The sequence below is a fragment of the Schistocerca gregaria genome, chromosome 2 (assembly GCF_023897955.1).
Source record: "Schistocerca gregaria isolate iqSchGreg1 chromosome 2, iqSchGreg1.2, whole genome shotgun sequence".
Classification (NCBI taxonomy): Eukaryota; Metazoa; Arthropoda; class Insecta; order Orthoptera; family Acrididae; genus Schistocerca; species Schistocerca gregaria.
The window spans coordinates 526,368,447-526,391,625 of record NC_064921.1 but is presented as its reverse complement, the minus strand read 5'-3'; the positions used below and the strand labels follow the sequence as shown (position 1 = coordinate 526,391,625).

The window sequence follows — 23,179 nt, the reverse complement described above, 5'->3', positions numbered from 1 at the left end:
AGGAGATTGCTTTTGTAGGTTTGTCATTGAGTTGTTTTAATGTCATTAGTTTTTGGCTATGGATTTGATTTCAGTTTTGGAATTGTTAGTTTTTCATGTTGTTTTGTTTTTCGTTTGTTAATAGGTATGGATCTTCCAACAAAAATTAGGTTTGTGTTAGTGCATTTTGTTTGTTTATTGAAATTATGAATGATGTTAGTATTTCTCAATTATATTTATATGTATTGTGTTGTGGGCAGATGTTAGCTAGGTGGTGGGTGGTGCTTAATGGGGATTCAGTTAGAGAGGAATGGCTTTCAATAGATTTATTTGTCAGCTGAATGGGTTGTACGTATGTTTTTATGCTTTGTTGTTTAGTGTAGAGTGTGTTTCTCTACATACTTAATTTAATTTGAGAGGTGGGTAATGAAATTTCGGAGTAGTTTATGATTTTGTGGTTTAGGGTGATAGTTGATTTCACACTTATTAGCTTATGGTGTTGGATATAATGGAGTGTGATTTTATTTCGGTCTGCTTAGGTTTTTTGATAATAGTTCTGCTTGTGGTTTGATGGTACCACCAGATTAGTATGAGCTATGTACATCAATCAAAATTTCTGGTACCAGTTTTTGGAGTTATGTGCGGATCTTGATACTGCAAATTTCGTGTGAGCTATATAGATTGAATAAAATTTCCGATACCCATTTTTTCCAGTTTCATGTTATTGTGGTTTCACTGACTGCTGAGGTTTTCATCTAGTTGATAATTGCATTGGTATTTGCTTTGATATGTCTTCATTATTAGGCTTGTCATATATTTAGTTTGCCTCCAACCAAATCCCTTTACTCCCATGCTTGTCCCATTAGTTTCGTGTTACTACTGCAATTAAATATTTTTTGACTTGTTCGTGTTTGTTTGCATGTGTAACATGTGGCATCGAGCTCACGCCGATGTATATGCTTTAAGTGGATATATCTGCCATCTTGATAGTATCACAGGCCAAAGTCGGCATGTGGTAACTCCAACAGGTCTGTCTAAATGACCGACTGACTCAATTAACATGATACACAAGATATTCCCTTGAACTTTATGTTGCCCTGGCCATCCATGAATGAATGGTTATCACTAAATAATGTTGCTCAATGTGATGACCATTTGCATCCACGATAGCCTGGAACCACACTGAAGATTGGTCTACCACTGCCTGAATCAACAGTGGGCCACGGAGTGTTCAGCTGTCATGACATAGCTTGTGCACTGCTTGAAGACTAAACATTGCATCCAGTGATCTTAGCCATGGCAAAAGCACCTTCTTCAACAATTTTTGGCATAATTGGCCTCTCCTAAGCGCAATTCTCAAATTGTCAGTTAATCTCATCTTCCAAACCATGTTCTTCAACCTCAGAACAGAAAGAGGACCACTCTGCATTCGTTTAATGTGTCGATACTGATAAAGAGCAGCAGCACAACTGCTGTTGTTCCAATATAACAGTTTTACAAGCAAAGCCCTGCTCATTTTTTCCAGCCTGACTCATGCTGACTGTCTATAGCTGCAATGGACACTAATGCTTGTGTTTCAACAATACAGCACCATACTGGTACTGGCATCTAATGGCAAGTCATGACACTAACAATGTAAATCCTGACGCACAAAGTTGGGTACCCATACAGTAAATAGTTTTCCATCTATACTAGCTAAAGAAGCGAAAGTTTCATTATAACCACACCATATTCTTTGAAGGTGACCTCATACATTATCCAGAGGAGGATGTCTGAGAAGGCAAATTTAATAATAAATTCTATCTACTGTCTGTGTGGCATACTGATCCTGCCGACACACGTCAAAGTTACAGCTTCATCATTAGTGCTTTCTCCTATTATGTAAAGGCTTCCACAATGATGTCAATATGCCAGACACGTGTGTTAGTGAATCTGATTTCTTTTATGTATGATGTACCAACACAGCAATGTCCACAAGTTCAACAAACAACTTGCAACGATTTGCTGACAATGACGCAAACCTGTGGCATTACCCAAGGTGGAGGGTCATTTGGAAGGTCATCATCTAGTTGGAAGTCAGGGAAGCCAAAAAGGTGCCATGATTTTTTTATATATAAATATACACACACCTCAGTCATTCCACTTACATTTGCATCCCCTTGGAAAGCCCCTATTTTACACCTGTGGTGGATGTAAGTTTTCCATATGTGACAGTATCTGTAACAAGAACAGCCATCCCAGAGACCTCTATTCCCAAAGAGGTACTGTTAGTTTGTTGGTTTCTGTTTTGGTTTTTGTGAAAACATCCACTGGTCATTTCCTAAAGTTCACATCTATGCCATCCTGACATCTCCCGACTATTCGCATAGAATTGCATTGTTTACTAATACCTATCTTATATACACCTGCTTAGCCGAGTCATCAGCGTTTCTGACTGCCATGCAGCAGACCCAGGTTCAATTCCTGGCCAAGTCAGAGATTTTCTCCACTTGGGGACTGCGTGTTGTGATATCATTATCATCATCATCATGCAAATAAACTAATATGACTTTAGCTGAAAAGAACTCGGCACCCGAACTTCCACAGGTGGTGACTCGACACCAACAATGCCTTATGATCAGTTCATTTTCACCTATATTATACCACTTTAGCTTTGTTAGAGTGTATTTCACCTTATGGTTGCCTATGCCACGATTTCTATGAGAGTACAAAGCATGTAGGTTAAAAAGCATTAGATTTGATTTGACTTATGTAAGATTAATGTGTGTCCCATTAGTGTGCACAGATCAACTCCACTTTTTAAAAATTTCTTGAGTACTCCTTAGACAAAAATCAAACAAGGGAAGATCCAGGATGGAATGTAACAATATTACAGGTGTGGTTTCAGTTGCCTTAGACTACAGTCGTGTGTTGAGTTGTTTGTGTGTGTGTGTGTGTGTGTGTGTGTGTGTGTGTGTGTGTTTTGTCTATTGCTGATGAAGCCCTTACTGGATGAAAGCTTTATTTGTGACAGTCTTTTTCTTGTGCCTACCTGCGTCTCAGCATATCCGCTATATGGTGAGTAGCAACTTTCATAATATTGTTGAAGTACCCCTTAGCTCTTTAAGAGATTAGATAGAAACTGGTAGCCACTCTTCCCTCCACAATGCTATGTTAAAACTTCAGATATGGCTTTGCCCAGCGATGCAATGTTAATGGCTGCTGTAACATCAATTTTTGGAGTGTGTTTTCACAGCTTGATTGTTATTTGGCAAAGACACCGAAAGTGAAATCAAAGAGACCTGTCTGTGATGGCAGACCATGTTGTTTACAATGTTTGTCACATGTTTCCTGTGTCACTAGTCAAAACCAAAGGAACTATATTACATCTGCAATAAATAAAAATTTGATAATTTCAATACAGTAAATGAACCAAATAGAAATCATGACTTCTTTAGAAGGTTTAATTTGCTTGATACAGATGTGGGCAACATGCTGAGAGAGAGAGAGAGAGAGAGAGAGAGAGAGAGAGTGTCCTTGCTCATAATCCCAAACTCTCTTGGTTTCTTCAGAAATGAAATGAATTTTCCATCACACACAATGTGTTTCATTATAAAATGGAGTCATGGCCAACTGCGGTAGGATAAAGAACCTACATTTTATAAGGTGTGCTAACTTTTCTTTAACAATATCAACATGGGCAAGCCATTAAACTTCCATCACAGTAAGGCAACAATAAATGCAAAGAAAAAGAGAACAAATGTATAACTATATATGCTAAATATACTTTACAAAGTAGTTGCTTATGTCTTAGAAACATCATTTCCACACGAAAGAAAATTTTTTAATACCAAATAACTACAAAGCTTTTACAGTCTGTATAATTTGTTATGGAACTTTCCACACACCAACATCGTATACGTTAATCATGCTCCAAGATACTGTGAGCTGCATTCATGTAAAATGTAATAATTAATGTATACAGTTGAATAGATTATGTTAACATTACAAATTGATATCAACGGCACTGTAAATAGATAATGATCAGGAACTGGCACACTGCAACCCTCGATGACTTGAATGAAAATTCCTAATGATACTACACTGACATGGAACATTCAACAGATGTTTTCACACATTAGTGTAAAAACTGAAAGGGGGAACTCATGGTCAATAGACAGGCTTCTTTAACAGTGTAAAGTCGCCGAAGGATCGTTTATACCGATAATGGACAATGGCTATGGCAAAATTTTTCCAAACTCATAAGGCAAAGGGAGAGGTTGGGTTACAGAGTTTGTTGTATCACTATCTAAAAGTATTTATTTTAATCCTATTGGGAAAAACAATTGGAAAGATTGGCTCTTGCCGGAGATCATGCTGCAGGCAGTTAGAAGGGTCGGATAAAATGAGGGTCGAACTAATGACGTATTACACAAAAATTAATCCCAAAAAAAACTTGTATAGATCGCTGTATGACGAACACATACCTCAGAGGACTGTGAAGTGCCATCATCTCTTTCCACCTCATATATCACTCTTCTGTGAGGCACAGTCGAATAATACGCTATTTTAGTCAGAGAACCACCTGCAGAGTATAAAATGATCATGAATTCCGCGAAGAAAAGCTAACAGTACGAATTAGAAGATCAAGCGAACTCCCAACTGGGTAAGTACCTATATCAATTGCGAATCTCTTGGCGTTCTTCAAATTACCGAAAACTTCTACCGTATCAGGTAATTTAATACTTTTCGGGTGACTCTTTTCATCCATCTCTGGTAAAGGTGATGTTATATTAGAACTAAATAAACGAATTTTCCATCCTCCTATACGAGCAGACGCCCCTCTTACGATAAATGTGAAACTATGCTTTGACATACAACGAAGTTAACGTTGTCAGTAATCTACACTATACGTTTGGAAATCGACGGCTTAAAATAATGCATAGGTTCATCTTAAATCCATCCGCCAATTATAAATAGCATGATTACCAACGCTGTCTACATTAAATAAATTCAATAACACTCCCATTACGCAATGTTTTCACAGATGACTGGCTTACTATCAACACCAGAGATGCACTATACCGTATGCAACATGTGGGTGGAGGAGGCAAGATATACAATACCTGTGAAGCGTGAGTAGAGTAGTAGTGTTCTTTGACAAAAGCGTGAGGTATGAGGTTGGTGGCACATGTGTTATAAACATGGATGTTGTAAGTGAAGTATTACAAAAGGCGAAAAAGGCATCGGAGAAATTCAAGCCCACAGATGTAGAGAAACATTTAGAACTACAATTCGACATTGGTACGCTCCTGGCAGTTGACACAAATGAAATCGATATCAAAAAATTAAGGTTAGTGTTCGATTGCCCTCTGGAAGTAATGTAGTACAAACATTTAACTATATGTAAACAAGCTTGGAATAGGGTGTAACTTTTAAGTGCAAGTGATTTGCTGTGACAAGTACAATAGGTTCGTGCGCGGCAGTTTCAGTTTATGTTTGTAGATATCTTGTTGCGGTTGGTGGTGGTGGTGGTGGTGTGTGTGTGTGTGTTGGGTTCATTTGAGCGTCGTTGGTAGCTATTTGAATTAATTTGTATTAACTGCAATTGAAGAGCGGAAATTGGTTTCAGTGAGTTTAATGTGATTGCGGTGTCGATTGGTGTTATTGGTTTGCTGATTGTCGTGCGGTAAGGCGTTTAATTTATTATGTCGCTTTAGGTATGGAAATGATAGTTAAAATTTCGCGGTTGCGTGCTGAGAGGAGACATGTCTGCTTGTGTATGTATATGTCCCTTCCCCCCCCCCCCCCCCCCCCCCCCTTAAGGTAAGTCTTTCCGCTCTCGCGACTGGAATGACTCCTTACCCTCTCCCGTAGAACCCACATCCTTTCGTCTTTCCCTCTCCTTCCCTCTTTCCTGATGAAACAACCGTGGGTTGCGAAAGATTGAAATTTGTGAGTGTTTGTGTTATTATCTCTATCAACGCTTTCTGTTGGTAAGTTACAGCCTCTTTGTTTTTAGATAGATATATATAATTTTGTAATCTGACTTGTTCCACATCATATCAATAAAATAATTGTAAAAATGATCTACAGAACATGATGTAAGTAAACTAAACGCACTGTCTGTAGCCATGACTTGATCGGTGATCAAACAACTTAACACCTGAATAAGAAAAATTACTTTTTCAAACTTTTCTTTATGTCTGGCTCTAAGGTGAATTCTCTCCAATGGTAGAATGGTATTATCGCAAACCCTAAGACCCAACTTTCATTCTCACTAATGATCCTTCAGCCTTATGTGTGCATTTTGTAAGTTACTCGAGGCAGTGGTGGCCCATAACTTGAGCTGGGTCCTCATATCGCAGGGCTATTTATCCATCTAGCATTGAAGTTTCTGGAAGGGCCAGTCAACAGCCATCCACCTGGTCAATGTACGTAGGCCTATGGCAATATGTCTAACCTTTAGTGACATCTTATTACAGTAAGCATGTGACACTGCCTAGTGCCTGCCGCACCAATTCTTCAGGGTTCAAGCTTGAAATCATCTCATCTCCCCAGTGTCACACTATTCCTTAAAGGTATCAAAGTATTTGTCTACTGTGTGGGAGCGATGGCTACTTCTGATGCATAAGTAGAGGACTTTTTGCATTTGGGGCAACTCTGAAGTCCATTGCCCTGGTTTAGCATTTGGTCCAAGGAACCATACAGAGGATCTCATGTCCACTGACACATGCACTTTTCTCATTGCACCATGATCTACCTGCCCTGGAACTTATCCTAGGAACCCAGCATTTTGAAGCAGGTGAGCAATCCCAATTTCAGGATCTATCCTTCAATAATAAACTGAAGAGGCTGTCAGTCAGCTTAAAACAGGTTGTATGATGTGAAAACTGAATGCACATAGCCTGCCATAGGCAAGGCAGGTGGCGGTCTTGTGTTTGTAATCTCTTACAAGGGGAGGGCATAACTTTATAAATTCAGATTGGTTGGCTTGTAGTTTACCTAAAGGACGTTATGCTGCAGTAGTAGTAAAACATGCTGGCCAGCCAGTTCCCAGAAAAAAGTTTTCAGAGTTTTACCTGATTTTATAGACTAGTTTAATGAATGCCTGAACTTGTATAAAAATGGCCCATTGGCAGCTTGCTCGGTTTTTGATCTGCTGGAAAAAGAACACTACACTGTTGTTCTTTCATGTTGCCCTAAACTTAATCCAGTGACCATTTTGAAGCACATAACAATGCCAAAACCTTTTGAAATACTGCCAGGTGGTGATGTTCATGTACGTGACCATAGTTGGTTGGGAAAGGTTGGTATGAAATTATGGATTACAGTGTGCGGGAGATAAGGAAAGCTGCTTTATTGAAGAAGAGTTTTCTTCTTGTGCTGTATCAGTTTAGTAGTCTTATGAAAAATTATACAGAAGAGAAATTGAAACAGGAAATGACAGAGCTTTTTGTTATTTCTGGAGGGCTTACTTCATAGTTGCAGTCTCTTGCTGTTTCAACAAATTAACTATTTAAAGTATATACGGGAGAGGAATGGAATAGATGGATGATGGCTGAAACACAATATGAATTCACGCCAAAGGGAGCTCAAGAAAATGTGTCAGTGGATAAAATAGTCTTGGTCTAGAGTGAGAGAAGACATTATTGATATATGAAGAGGACAATGATAACAATGAGGAAGAAGAAGAAGAAGAAGAAGAAGAAAGTTCAGATGATGATTCAGGTATTTTAAAGGTTAGGTCAGTTTTATAAACAAAGTTTTTTTTTCTGGCTTTGCAACCTAATATAAAAAATGGTAAAAGTGTAATTTTTGAAAATAATGCTTAAAAATTGAGGTGTGTTTTATAGTCTATAGTGCGTTATAGTCTGTAAAGTACTATAATAATGTTAATTTGAATAGCAAACAATGCAATTGCACACGTTGACTTCCTTCAGCTGTCTGGTGCCTTATACGGGGGAAGGTAAGTGTCTGTTGATTATTAACTCTTGGAGTGGCCAGGCAAGGATTGAATAATATAATGAGATCTTTCAAGGTGAGGAAAAATTACCAAATTGAAGAATTGGAGTGATTGCCCCAAAATACACTACTCTTGTTCAGCATAGTGATGTTTGCTTTTATTGGCACTAAAAGGTCTAATAAAACATATAGAAAATTATCGGGGGTTTCCACACATTTTGGAAAGCAGGAAAATCTGGGAAAATTGGAAAAAATACACTGGAAAATTCTCATTTTTGTCTCAGTAGATGTAATGGTTTGTTTACTGAGATGTCATGCATTGTCGCTAGCTCAGCTGAGTACATGCACCACTTCCCTACTCCCTCATTACTACTGCTTCTCTCCTTCCTACCACTCCCCTCAGCTTGCAGTCACTGCTTCCACCATTTTGTGCCACTAGTCTAACAGCTGTCGACGAATGGTAGGGCGCGCTCTTGTTTTCGGATAAAAACAGTAGCTGAAAATTAGCAATCATCTTTACAGTGAGGTGCTACCTATCCTCATTGTTATTTACCCTTAAAGTATTTGAACATGTTATCTGTTGCATGCATTTATCACCGTGGTCTCATGTCATCATGTTGTCTGTGGCTCATGAATAGCTGCCCACATTAGTGGATTCTCACAACAGGCCAAATCCGCAGGCTCTTTCTGTGGGGTATCAGTAATGGATCCGACCTGCCGATCTTAAGCTGTACGGTTCCCAATAATGTGCAGGCCCTGTCTGTCGGATGTAGTTTGTGTGTGGTGTAATGCAGCATATTTTCATGGTTTATCCATGGACCCAGGACTGTGGTGCTCCTCAGAGAGCCAGAGGCAACCGGTGATGGATTTCAGGAATTGAGACCGTATCACTGCAAGAACATTGTACAGTGTGGAGTTTTATAGACATTTTATTTGTTCTAATACCTCTTGGCACTTCAGAACTAGTTTATATGTGAGAAAGTATTGGTGATATGAAGCAAATTGTTATATGATATGTACTCACATATTTCTCGAAAGAAAAATCAGGAAATACCAGTAAAATAATAGGTATGACACAATGGGTAATAAAAGACAATGATGAACATAGTAAAACCAATATTTTATTGGTGGTCACCAACAGTTTGCTTTACACAATTCTTCCCTACCGTATACACTTCTTTCAAGAAGCCTATTTTTTCTGAGGTTATTTCTGAAATCAGTGGCAATCTGTCTTGTGTCTCCAAGGAAACGCATATATTTGTCACCAAATGTGTTATGTGTTATTGAAATAAAATAACATCAGTGGTGCTAATGACAATCGTATACCATTTGGCTTGCTTTCTCCGTCTAAAAATGGTTTACAAAAGATGTTGCGTTAGTACTTAACATTTTTGCTCACGTTAGGAAATGCCATCTTTTTTTAGATATCCCCTCGTTTATACTATTGTGTTTTGTATGATAGCTATGAAGGCTGATTGTCAACTTATGTCTTAACTTACCCTTGAGATCTCAAGATGTCAGGGAAAATTGCTAAAACTTGTCTGGAAATCAGGGAATTTCACTTGGGGAAACTTGTGGCAACCATGATTATACTTCTCATTGAAAACAACAGAGAAACAAAATTCTCGTGGAGATGATATAAAAAATAGGCTAGTACATCTTTAACTGTCATCACCAATTTTTAATGAAATGATCTGGTATGCCTGCTATGCTTCGAATTGTTCTGATTAAATGAGGAATTTTTATGAATGCCAATGAAGTGTGTTTTCCCACAGATATTTTACAAAAATATTGTACGTTTAGAAATTCATCTTTTATAAATTGTCAGATGTTGGGATAGTCTTTCTTTCCAGTGTGTTATGATAATCATCATTCAAGTTCTTGTATATAAGAATGTAAAACATTTGTCATATAAAGAAGATATTTTTATCCTACCAGATGATTTGTTATACTTGAAGTAAAACTTTTATTAAATTCTTTTAAAATACAGTATTAATTGTAACTCGTTTCATTAGAAGCAACAAACATTTGCATCATCTATGAAATAAAATCATTAACGATTTTGGTTATGATAGTTTTGGTTATTTATTTTAGTTAAAAAATCCTAAGAAAAAAAACTGGCAGTTAAGTTGACTTTGGACCTGGATCAGCAGATTAAAAATAAAGCCTGCTGCCAGTGAGTCATTTTTACACAAGTTCAGGCATCACTGAACTATTATATAATGAGTGGGAATTGGCTGACCCAGAGTATTTTACTACTGCTACAGGGTAACTCTCTTTGGGTAAACTAAAAGCAAACCAAGCCTCAATCCGATCTGAATTTGCTAAGTTGCTCCCTCCCCTTGTTAGACTTTCCGAGCAAATTATTGTTGTCTCATTGTGATTGAGCGTTCTGTCAGTGGTCCACATCTTTCCAACACAGTATTTCGATGCTGTAACTCAATGTCTTCATAAGCTGTTATCAGGGAACACCTGATGAAGACATTGACTTATGTCATTGAAATACTGTGTTCGGAAGAGGCAGAACACCAAATCTCAATGAAATAAACTTTTGTTTGTTAGCAGCATATGGGAAAAATGCAGTCAGCCTACAAGGTATGCTGCTTACAAATCACTTGTACATTCCATCTTGGGGAATAATGCTCCAGTGTGTGGGACTCGTACCAAATAGGAGTAACAGGGATATTGAAAGTATACAAAGGATAGCTCAAGTGGTCAAAGGTTTGTTTGACCATAGGAGAGCGTCTTGGAACTGTTGAAACACTCACATTAGCAGATGGTTGACAATAGGTGTCATTGTCCCATGATAGCCTGTGTACAGTGTTTCGAGAATTACTACTAAGTGAATAAGTTGCTGCTCTATTGACCCTGAAGACAATGTTAAATTAATGACAGCATGCACAGATGCATTTAAGTAATTGTTCACTACTGCATGCTATATAAAATTGGAATGCTAAGAAATTCCACAGTGTTGTACAGTGCTCTCTCTCTCTCTCTCTCTCTCTCTCTCGCCAGTAAAAGAACTCATGGTTCCAAAAGCATTAAGTTTATATCTTTCTATATGTTTCATCAGTTACCACATGTCGAGTAGATTTTTTCTGTCCATATTAGTAATATATATTGAGAGTGACTGTTGTATTGTTCCAGTATTGTTCTCAACACTGGAGCAGCCACTAATTCTAATTCACAGAATTTCTCCACTTATGTATTTACATTTTCAGAAATGAGGGAGAAACCTACTTGCAGAATCTGGCTAGAGACAATACACAGCTCTTATTGAATAGGATATGGGAGTTGCCAACTGAAAGGACTGAAGAAGCAGTAGTAGCAAAATTACCAGCACCATCTTACATTCTTCCTAGGCAGCTCCCAGTTCCCAAACCTAAAGCACCTACAGTGTGGGAGAAATTTGCAAAGGAAAAGGGCATCAAAAAGAAGAAAACACCAAAGAAGAAGTGGGATGATATCCTAAAGGTAATATTGAAGGAGGAGAAAAAAGCTTTAGCAGTTATGGGTGCACCAAATCAAAGAAAAATATCCAAACCTGTGGTTGCCATACCTTAACAAATTAAAGATTATAAATGAAATCGTTCAGTAAACAACTTGCAAAATGTAGTCATCGTGTTACTATTATCCCTCAGGTGGGCACACTTACATATAGTGTGCCAACCACAAATAGCATTGTCTTGTACCATTCCATTGTTGTTCTACAATTGCGGGTCTATACCTATTCCTTCATTGTTACTTCAGCTAACACAGTGATAAGTTGTGTTGTCATACATCCAACTAAGCGTCAGTAATATAAAATAAACAGCAAGCTAGGTGAAAAAAAAATACTGTCTGTCAAAGAAAATGACTCTGATTCCAAGCTAGCAATACAATCCCACAATGAGTTAGTTGTGTATGAAATAATTAGTAACTGAATAAGCGTTTGCTGGGATCTGATGCAACTGCGCTATTTAATGGTCTGAGTGGGTCATTGCTGTGGGGTAGCACTTGTTTGCAGCAACAGAGTGATGCAATTGTTTAATTAAACAGTGATTTAGCCCATATAATATGTTTATTTTATCATTGTTTAGTTAAACTAAGATTAAACTGTGATTTTGCTTGTACATGTTTATCTTGCTAACATAGACGATGATTCCTTGTATGTGTGCCCACTCGTGTTAGGAAAATTGGTGCACCCACTTGAGGGTTAAATAGTATGCAGAATATATGGCCTAAAACAAAAGAAACACTCCACAAAGACTCCATAGTCTTAACTGGCACCAGCACAGAACAATGCGATTCATGAAGAAAAGTTGCCATTTTTCTTGGAGAAAGATAACCTTATCGTGGGATGAGAAGATGGCTTTCTTGATTTTTAAGGTGTTTATTATATTTCCTGGCAGTACAAATAGTAAGTTGTATTTTGCATACTTTGAAGTTTATTTAAATCAAAAACAGTTTGTATTTTGTGCATCAAACAACAGAAAATCCAGGATGGAATAACAGCAATATTATGAAAAGGATAGGTTTCTACGCACTATACATAGGAGACACTGATTCACAGGCAAGCACAACAAAAAGACTGGTGTAAATTTGAGATGTTGAAATACGTACAGCTACTGCAACTGATGGATTGGACCAGTCTGTGGAACCTTGAGGGTAAAGAGGAGGCTGTACTGAGCAGGGGGAAATGTAGTAGGGTGGGGATGAGTGGGGGGGGGGGGGGGAGCTGAAGTGCTGCTTGTGGGAGTGTATAGGGATGTGGTGGGGCAGGGTACAGCTGATAGTGCAGTTGGGGGTGGGGGAGCATGGAGACCAGAAAAGGAGAGAAGTAGAGAGAGGGAAAAAACTAATGGGTGCATTGGTGGACTAGAAGGTTGTGTAGTGTCGAAGTGGGAGCACAGAAGGGGATAGGTAGGTGATGGACAAGACACAGTTTGAGGTCAGGCTGGCTATGGGAACATAGGATATATTTCTGGGAGGGTTCCTATCTGTGCAATTCAGAACAGCTGGTGGTGTTAGAAAGCACACAGATAGCCTGGAGTTTGGAGCAGTCATTGAGGTGAAGCATGTTGTTCTGGGCAGCATCTTCAGCAATTGGGAGCTCTAGCTTTTGACTCTTGACCACAGTTTGTCAGTGCCATTAATGTGGACAGACATCTTGTTATGTCCACACAGAAAGCAGCACAGTGGTGGCATCTTAGTTTGTGGATCACAAGCCTGCTTTCACAGATAGCCTTGCCTTTGGTGGGATAAGAGGTGTCTTTGACCGGACTGGAGTAAGTGAGGGTGAGAGGATATATGGGATAGGTTTTGCATCTAGGTCTATTGCAGGGATATGAGCCACGAAACAAGGGGTTGACAATAGGGAAGGATTAAGGATGGACAAGGATTATGCATAGGCTCATTCGGCAGCGGAATACCATGTTGGGATGTGTGGGGAGGTATAGTGTGTGGGGTAGTCCTCATTCAGGGCATGGCAAGAGGTAGTTGAAACCCTGGCAGAGAAGGTAATTCAGATGTTCCAGTCTTTGATTGTATCAAGTCATGAAGGGAGTGCTGCTGTGTGGCTGGATGGTGGGAACGGGGAACGTGGGAGGTGACTGTAGAGACAAGGTGTGGAAGATCTGTTTCTGCAAGGTTGGAGAAGTATTTTCAGTCTTTGAAGGACTCAATGAGATCTCTGTGTGACACTTTCTGCTCCACATAAATGACAATTAATAGCGTAAAGCCTATATATATTAGCGTCTTCATGTCTGCTGAAGTTCCACCACAGAGGGTGTTTCCAGCAATGTGCCTGACTTGAATAATAAAATAACAAAGCAATTGGGGTGCCTTTGACAACATACACTGGACAAGTTAATCATTTTAATTTGCAAACAGTTTTATTAATTTTTAATTTCAGAAATACAGTATTGTAAATAATTCTTACATTTAACGTAGCTTAAATCTAACACTAATTAAGCATTTTCTAAAGTAATAAATCGTGAGGTGACTGTTTTACAAGTATTAAAAACATACAGTATTCCACATGGAACACTGTATACAAAGCATAATGGGGGGGGGGGGGGGGGGAGAGAAAAAATTGTTGGCCAAACAGCTCTAAGCAGTAATTCAGCAATAAAATGTGGAGAGTGGTGAAATCCTAATTCACTGTTTGATTTGCTGTTATTTAGAATAGGTTACTGGGATTAGAAAATGTGGTTATTCCATTCTTCAAAAATAACTTGCCTGCAATCTGCAGGATGTCTGTCATGAGAAAACAATATAAAGGCATAATTGGAGAGGGATTATATTCAAATAATTGTCAAGGGCTTTGGTTTACAAATATTTAATCTCTGAAGACATTGTAAACTTAGAAGAAACACTCAAGAATGACCCAGGATCCATATAATCAGTTATAATAAAGCATAGGATTAAATAAACTGCTGTGCTGAATGGGGCTTCAAATATCCAGAGAGGTTAACCAATCATAATAAAAGTGCTACAACACTGATGTTACATTGTTCAGTTTCTTGAACCTTCCTTCCAACATATATTGTCTTTCAAATTGAACTTAACTGGGATACTTGGACTGAAAATGTTCGTAAAGGTAGTTCATGCTATTCTAAAGGGTCATGATTTAATAGAACATAACTTTTATGAATGAACCATCAAGCCTTTAAAGACTGGTTTTCAGCTTTTATCTTACCTCCCATACAAAACACCATAAGAGTAAATTTGTCTTTATTGATGACAGCATGGCATCTCATCTTACACCAAAGGTTATTCCACTGTGCTCAGAAACTACTGTCTTTTTTTTATGTTTATCAAGCATCTTAAGACACTTACTCTGACCCCAGACTGTATCCTTTTTTTCCCTATGATAGTGGCATGGAGATCTGAGTCAGTTAAATAGAACATGAGGGAGCCAACTGTGAACACAACACCAAAGCATGCATTTCCACTACTAGTGGAGGTAATCTTCCAAAATGTGACTATTATCAAGTGCAAGTATTGGTGAATAATGTGAGGGATGTGAAATCTGTAGACAGTAAACACGTTACATTCAAAAAAGCGGGGGAAGATGAATTTAATACAGTGAAATGTGATATTGCTGTATTGCATGAGCCCACTATTAAACATATTCTAGAATGTTGGAGGTATCATTTTGGAGTTACCAAAGCCTACATTTCCTCAGCTAATGAAGGTAACGTTGGGTAATCTTGAAGCTGTCACATCTACGAAAGAAAATGGTGCCATAAGCAAAATTACGATGATATAATAATGCCTAAAAGTCTTTGCAGTATAAATTTAAACATTGATTTACTTTCTGTGAGTATTTTTTGTTTAGAAGTGTGTACCTGTGTTTACACGCCAGTGTACCTGGTATGGCAAGAATAGTTGTGTACAGAAAAGTTCCTAATTTAATTGCTAAACCAGAAAATCTCCAGTTCTTTACATACTCTAACAGTCATGTATAAAACAGCTTCCAGCATGTGATTACAAGTGAATTAATGTGTTAAGCATGTCCTTAAGAAAGTTTTGTAAAGGCTTGAGATCATGTGAAAAGTTTGTTAAAAATGATTAAGTGTTCTCATTCTCAAACACTGGATGAATAAATTCTGGGGATAATCATGTCTCATGAGTTATGTTGCCTCAAAACACACACACACACACACACACACACACACACACACACACACACACACACACACACACGAATTTCTAACTGTAACATTTGATTTAATGTGTTAAGTGTTTAAGATTAGATTATACCTCTTGAGTAGATTATGACAATGTAAATTTTTTAATTCAGTCAATAATGATATGAAACACTGGAAATAAAATTATTGTTGCCCCTGGAAGCTGTTAGATAGGTTACCTGCAATTGGAATTTGGCGACCCCTGTTTTTTTATCTAAAACATTTTATTTAGTATTAACTTGATGCATAAAAATATCAGTCACCACGCAGATTAAAAATATATTGTTCTGTAATGTGGAAACGAGCTGCAATGTTTCAGGTTGGGGGTGAAAGTGATACATACACAGTGATAACTTAACACTTAATACCTAGTTTCAATGCAGGCATCTATAGGTAAGTGACCCCATTATGAATGTGAATTTCCTGGAATAGTAGCTTCATACTGTAAGTAAATAACACTTGAGGCTACTCTGTATATTTCCAGAAACAGTGTACTAATGCAAGATAGCATTTCATGTTTCAGAAATTGCTTTCTTTAGACTTCCACCTATTAGCAGCTGCAGAGGAAATCCTCTAGTAGCATACAAGAAACCACTTGCCATATCAGACTGTAAAATTGTTATTTATTCAGCAGTTTACCAGAAACAGTTTTCACACTCTCTTGCCTGCTTGCTAACACCAGCTGCAGCCAAACTTTGAGAAAGGCCTCCCTATACTGTGTATAGTAAGAAAACTTTCTTTAGAGAGAGTACTGTACCCTGTGATAAACTGGGCAAAAATTAGCATGCAGGATCAATTAGTAATTAAAGCAATGAATACTCAGGAAGGGTGAAATTCAAATTGGTACGCAACCATTAACATTTATTTTCCGAGTTTTTCCCAAATCGTTTGAGACAGATGCCATGGCGACCCTTTCAACGGTGTCAGAATAAATTCATCTTCTCTCTCCAATACCTGTCCGACCCCAGTGAATACCCAGTAGAATGGCTGTGATATTTATAGGATATTAAAGACTAATGTATTTTTCTTGTTAGTGGAAGAAGTGTGTGCAACAAGTTTCACCTCGGAAATTTAAAAAAAAGGTTTGTATAACTGTTGAATATGCAAACCTTAGATTCTGTACAAACAAGTTTATTCAAATTACTTGGATTAATTAGTTTTGTCTGCAAAACAAGAGAGAGGCTTAGCAGATAGTGAATGTTAGTTCCCTAGTATATGTCTTCAATGTCAGCATTTCCATAATGGAATTTTCACTCTGTAGCGGAGTGTGCACTGATGTGAAGCTTCCTGGAAGATTAAAACTGTGTGCCGGACGACTCTCTGAACTCGGGACCTTTCCCTTTCCCGGGCTAGTGCTCTACCATCTGACCTACCAAAGCACGCCTCATGAGCATATTTAATCATATGTCTTGTTGCTTCCAACTTAACACTGTTGTGCAGTACTGTAAAGAAATTAATAAACTGCTTCACAAATTTATTTCAGAATATTCCCACAGCATTTTTAATTTAGCCAATATTGAAGGACTACATAAGAAATGTTTATGTACATTTTTATATTTTTCATTGTGCTATAAAATACTGATCTGTCACATATAAATACTTTTGGACTTTGTCTGAGCCACATAAGCTATTTTATTGTCAACTATTAATTTCTTGCAGGTAACTTATTAATCAATTTCTTATGTCACATGTGATGTCACTCCCAGGTAAAAAAAAAAGCTTTTTGTTTTAGAAATGGGTACCTCTGTATGGATACAGGCGCGCTGCTGCAGAAAAGGAACGAGACTGGGTACTAGAGGTACCGCAAAATGCTGACCCAATGGAAGACCAGTTTAGCAAAAAGGCTGAAATTAAGGTTGAAAGAGTTTCAAAGAATGAATTTCAGAGATTAAGGAATCTGGCTGCCTCTAAAAATATCAAAGTTCCGAGGGTGGGCTTGCCTCCTACAGAGACGCTGAGTTCTTCACAGGTACGACATTGACGAGGTTCCAAATTGTTGGATTTAATTAAGAAATATCCTAACACACAACCCAAAGATCATTTTAGTTTCACTATTTTTCCATCTCAAAATTCCGTCTTGACTGCTCTTGCACTATAATGATTCTCTCTCTCTCTCTCTCTCTCTCTCTCTCTCTCCCCCCCCCCCCCCCCCCCCCCCTCCCTCTCCCCTCCCCCTCCCCCATATTTCAGTAGGAACACCCAGGTCATTTCACATTCGTGCTCTTTGAACATATTCACAAAATCACTGTCTTGATATGTTGTGCTAGTGATGATTAAAATTTATTTTGGAAATTTTCTAGCTTGGAGCAGCTGTTAGTGTCGCTAAAGCTTCAACTGCATCAGTGGGAAAGTTCCAGGCAAAGCTTCCAAAAGAGAAACAGGTTAATAAATTAGGGCCATTATTGCAAAGTGGTAAAAAGAGGAAGCCTCCACCACCACGTCCTGACCAAGAGAAGAAGATGAACTTAGAAATGGTGGATAGCATTCTTAAGAAAAGGCCAAAACTTGATATTGAAAAGGCAGTCAACCGACAAATATTTCAGGAACAACAAGAGTAAGTTGTTATTCATGGTCTTTTGACTAATTATTGTTGTCTACTATGTTCTTGGTGATATTTACTATAATTTGTGCAAATTCACCACTAGGCGTTCAGAAGAAAGGAAAAACCAGAAGCCTAAAAAGGGAGGCAAAAGGATGAGGGACATGGGCAATCAATCAAAAAAAGGGAAAGGTTCAAAGAACAGATCCGGAGCAAAACCTCGAAGTAACAAGGGATCCAGAAAACCTAACAAGAATGTTGGACGGAAGCGGCGTTAAAATGAAACTTTTTTTTTGTTTGTTTGTTCATTTTCTGGAAACTAAATGTCTGTAATTAATCCTTCAACTGCCCTGGACTTGTTAACGAATGCGCCTTTGTACCTGTCCCTGTGTGTTCTGAATGTGTTTACACGCGCCACTTAGTAGTAGCACTGGTGGCACGCGTAAACACGTTAAGAGCACATAGGTACAGGTACAAAGGCACATGCGTTAGCATGTCCAGAGCAATTACAGGGCTAAGAATGTTAAATGTGTAATTAATAATGTTAATATTAAATTGTAATTATGAGAAGTAAGAGTTAAAGTTATTTAATATAGAAAGCCACACAATGACACCAAAAACCAGATTAGCAAGAAAAATCGTATAGAAACTGTGGAATCTGGAGCAACAAGTAGGATGGATCAAGAAAATTAGAGAGGATGTGGGAGAACTTGATATGACCTTGGATGATCACCAAAACAAGGCAGAAAATCTCAGGAAACTGAAAGACAAATAAGATTTAAACCAAAAGTAGACAAACAATACACAATGAAAAGGGTATTTACAGATGAGGAAAGACAGGAAAGATTAGAACGCTTAAAAAGATACTAGGCAGTTAAGAAAGAATGAAATCTGTTTACTGAAGAAGAGGACCAGGAAATGATTGACTAATGTGATCCAATGATGTCATAAAAACAATAATAATAGAAAGAACACACACACTCGCACAGGGTTCAGAATAAAATTTTACAGTAATTCAATTCTTTCAGTTTTTAATTTTATTCTTAATAAATTTGAAGCACCATACATGCTACCTCCCTCCACAAACTAGATATCTGTGTAACATTCACCAGCATGGCCTTGTTATGTCAGTACTGCAGAATGGCTGAAAATAAAGGGAAACTGGAATTGTTATATTTGGTTATGGCATGTCACTAAACCACTCAATAGAGCTACATCATGTTGTAGGGTAAAATAATCTCGAGGAAAAATAGACCCCAATTTGAGTCTACAGGTGGGGGGTACTATGCACGAGGATTTTATCATCGGACAGACAGCTTCAGGTTAGTTGGCAGATGACATCGTTGCTTTTGCTTGCTTTTGCATGTTGCTTGCCTTTGATGGTGATGGAGTTTCCCATGAGAGAGCTGGAGTAGTTGATAGAGGATGTATGAAACATGTCTGTCTATTGCAGGGATAGCAACCAAGGGGTTGGGAGCAGGGGTGGAGTAGGATGGCCAATGATATTGCTTAGGCTCAGTTAGTGGCTGAATACCACAGAGAGAGGGAGTGAGCAAGATATTATTATTGTAGGGCGCAATGAGAGGTAATTGGAAACCCTGGTGGAGAATGACTCGGGTGCTCCAGTCCTTGATGGTATTGATGCCCAAAACTCCTTGCAATACAATCTATTTTCTTCCATAACTTTGTTCATTTCTGCAATCCCAAATCCCTGCATCCCCCAAGCCAAACTCTAGCACTCGGAGGAACTATGGCAGTGTGCACAATGCCATCTAACTGTTGCCTTGTACTACTACTACCACCACCCACCCCCTTCACAAGAGCCTCAATCATGTCTGCACACCTAAAAACTGATCCTGACTTTATAGCCCATGCCAACAATAGCTCCATAACTGTTATGAAAATATAGTATTACCTGACAGAGGGACTGTGCACTTAGAAACCCTACCATGGTAGGTGCCATACCAGAAATCCAGCAAGCCGCCAGTCCCTCTGCTCACATCCTAAGGTCCTCTTCCTAACGTCCTGGTCACCATGATGAACAGTATCCTTATCCACAGTTACTTCTTTTTTCAAAGAATCACCTACAAATAAATCCATGCACAATCGTATGCAAATCTATCCATGGGTGATCTAGAGGAATGCTTCTTAACCACCCAAAATCCCAAACCTTTCACTGGGTTCACATCCATTCATGACACTTTTGTGATTGTGTAACCTTCATACCTTCTTCCCCATTTAATTAACCTGGCCTGTCTCAACCTAAGCTACCTTCCTTGATGTTGACATCCACCTCAAGGGTGGCTACATTGGCACCTTTCTCCACATCAGACCCCGCAAGTTACCAACAATGCCTTCTACTACATTCCAAACAGCCTAACCACCCATGGCTATTGCATCTATAATGACAAGCAGTCTCTCTCCAAATATGACACAGGTCTCACTGAGCTCTTCACAGCTTGAAATTACCCTTCAGAGCCTTGTCCATAAACAAAGCTCCTGGTGCCTTCTCTCTCTCCAGTCACCCACTACCTCACAGATACCCACTGTCTGGCCACAGAGGAGCACTCCTCTCAGGACTGGAGCAACTGAATCACTCTCTGCCTGGTCTGCAGCTTGTGGTCTAGGGGTTAACATTGCTGCCTCTGGATCATGGGGTCCCGGGTTTGATTCCCAGCTGGGTTGGGGATTTTCTCTGCCCGGCGACTGGGTGTTTTTGTCGTCATTTCATTATCATCATTACCATCTGTGGGAGTGACTATACTGGATTGTGAAAAGAAAATGGGACTGTGTAAAAATTGGGACTTTGTACGGGTGCTATTGACTGCACAGTCGAATACCCCACAAACCAAACATCATTCTCTGCGAGGGTTTGGACTACCTCTTGTTATGCCTTAAAATAAATATCCTTCAAACCCCTCTTACAGTTGCATTCCACCTTCCACTGGAATTACACAATATTCTTGTCTGTCCTTGCTCCAACCATGCTTCCAGTCCCTTGCCTCATGGCTCATATCCCTGTAATAGACCTAGATGCAAGGTCTGTCTTACAGGCATTCCTATCCCGTCAAAGGCAGGGCAACTGGTGGAAGCAGCCACATGATCTATCAACTGTGCAGCAGTCACTGTACAGCTTTCTGCATGGGCATAACAAGCAGCAATTAACAAGTGCTGCCTGTTCACATGAATAGTCACCACAACTGTGTTAAAGAGGAAGCTGAACCACCAAGTTGCTGAACATGCTGCCCAGCACAATACTTGCTGTCTTGATTGCACCTACCTATCCCCTCCCCAGCTCCCACTCTAGCATTAAACAAGCCTTCAATCCCACCAATGCACCCATTAGTCTTTTCCACTTCTGAGCCCTATCCTGTCCTCACCACATCCCTGTGCTCTCCCACAGGCAGCACTGCATCTTCCCCCACCCTTACCCTGCTATTCCTCTGCCTCCTCCTTACCCCCTACCACCACCACCACCACCAGTGCAGACTTATGCTCACATCAGACACTTGGGTCCCAGCACTCAGAGGGGCAGTGTGTGTGTGTGTGTGTGTGTGTGTGTGTGTGTGTGTGTGTGTGTGTGTGTGTGTGTGTGACTCCAGAACCATCAGTTTAATAAGTTATGCCTGCAAAACACTGACAGAACAGATCCCAGAACTGGTTACACGGTGTGTATACCTCCTGGGAAATGTGGGAAAAACCTGGGAATTTTTTTCATGTGGGAGAAAACCAGGGAGAACTCTGGAATTTTTTAGAATTCTGGCAATTTTTTGTTGTCTTACTTTGGAATGAGGACTTCAAACAAAAGTCTAAATATTTTAGAAGTCGTTTTCATTGTTCCTGTCCGCAATTCAGTGCCTTCCCTGCCAGGTGACAAACTACCCTCAGACTTCAAGAAGAATGTAATAATTCCAAGACTTATGTTACAAAGAAAATGTACCATTTACAAGACAGTGTACACATAAGCATTCATCGGCAGCAAAATGCGTCAAAGCCTTTAGCATAAAGACTATGCAACACTTCATAACAGCCACTTACAATGAGCATTGTGTCACAACTGTTTTTCTAACAGGTCACAGGAAAAATTGCAAATGGTGGTTTGAGAAGTGTTACTTTAAAAGTAAAGTTTCTTTCATGCAAGCTGCATTACGTTAGTGTGAGAATGTGCAAAGAATTTCTTAAATAACAGTGTTTGAATCTCATTCAAAATTTAACACTTGGATGATCACACACTCAGAAAAATTTGGGCCTAGAAGACAAGACATTTATGTCACCATTTAAAATTTTACTGGCTCGTTTGGATTTGATGTACCTTAAAGGGTAACGCACGCAAATAAGACCAATATTATACGTGAAAACTTAGGTTTTGTTGTAGCTATAGTACACATATATTAATTTAAACCATGAACTTTTCCTATTAGGGGATTCATTCCACTTAACAGTGATGCTGCTACTGGCTGCCTACATTATGTGTCCTAAGTTCTAAATATATGCTTTCATTTGCTGGCGAGATAACATGACGTAAGCTATGACTGGTAGACAAAAGCACATCGCAATCTAGATTTCAGTTCTTCGGAAACTAACGTGCTGTGTTTGGAATTTGTATTTATACTTTTGTAATATGAAAATATGCAGCATACATGTTGCTCCAAATCATGTTATATTTTTCTTGGTTTTGTTTCCTAAAAGTCTTTACCGTTCAAACAAACAGTTTTTCAGTTCCTAGAGAAAGTACACTGTTACGTAACACACAAAGAAAGTGCATTGTTGTCTGAGAAAAACCTGGATATTCTGCCCCCCCCCCCCCCCCCTCTATTCCTTGTCCGCATATACACCCTATTGTAGCCAACCTCGTGGAAGACCAGTTTTGGTCCCGGAGAAACCTAGGAAAACATAAGGCAATACTCACCCTACAACTAACCTTAAAAATGCTGAACAAAAGCAAACCTATATTTATAAGCTTGGCGATTATAGATAAAGCTTTAGACATTTTTAACTTGTGTACCCTCAAATTTCTGAAGTCTCTGCAGATAAAATACAGGGA

General features: G+C 38.9%; 2 protein-coding genes across 3 annotated transcripts in view; one reads left to right on the top strand and one right to left on the bottom strand.

The window, feature by feature from the left end:
* Positions 1-5,017, bottom strand: part of LOC126330384 (4'-phosphopantetheine phosphatase) — a 156,530-nt gene extending 151,513 nt beyond the window's left edge. Inside the window, exons 1-2 of one of the 2 annotated variants that reach the window (XM_049996354.1) lie at positions 4,633-5,017; positions 4,446-4,543 (exon numbers count right to left, since the gene is read on the bottom strand). In XM_049996354.1, the coding sequence (XP_049852311.1) occupies positions 4,446-4,543; positions 4,633-4,834 (300 nt within the window). In that variant the 5' untranslated portion in view covers positions 4,835-5,017. The remainder of the gene's footprint in view (positions 1-4,445; positions 4,544-4,632) is intronic. The other variant, XM_049996353.1, reaches the window with a different exon arrangement.
* Positions 5,018-5,041: 24 nt separating this feature from the next.
* Positions 5,042-18,705, top strand: LOC126330448 (ribosome biogenesis regulatory protein homolog). The gene is made up of 5 exons (XM_049996358.1): positions 5,042-5,311; positions 11,145-11,397; positions 17,329-17,565; positions 17,897-18,150; positions 18,242-18,705. The coding sequence occupies exons 1-5, from the start codon at positions 5,163-5,165 to the stop codon at positions 18,411-18,413; spliced, it is 1,065 nt and encodes a 354-aa protein (XP_049852315.1). The 5' UTR covers positions 5,042-5,162; the 3' UTR covers positions 18,414-18,705.
* The last annotated feature ends 4,474 nt before the right edge of the window (positions 18,706-23,179 follow it).

Coding starts and splice junctions, on each gene's coding strand:
- LOC126330448 (XM_049996358.1), top strand. CDS start 5,163: ATGGATGTTGTAAGTGAAGTATTACAAAAGGCGAAAAAGGCATCGGAG. Junction 5,312..11,144: donor ATCGATATCAAAAAATTAAG/GTTAGTGTTCGA, acceptor TTACATTTTCAG/AAATGAGGGAGAAACCTACT. Junction 17,566..17,896: donor AGACGCTGAGTTCTTCACAG/GTACGACATTGA, acceptor GAAATTTTCTAG/CTTGGAGCAGCTGTTAGTGT.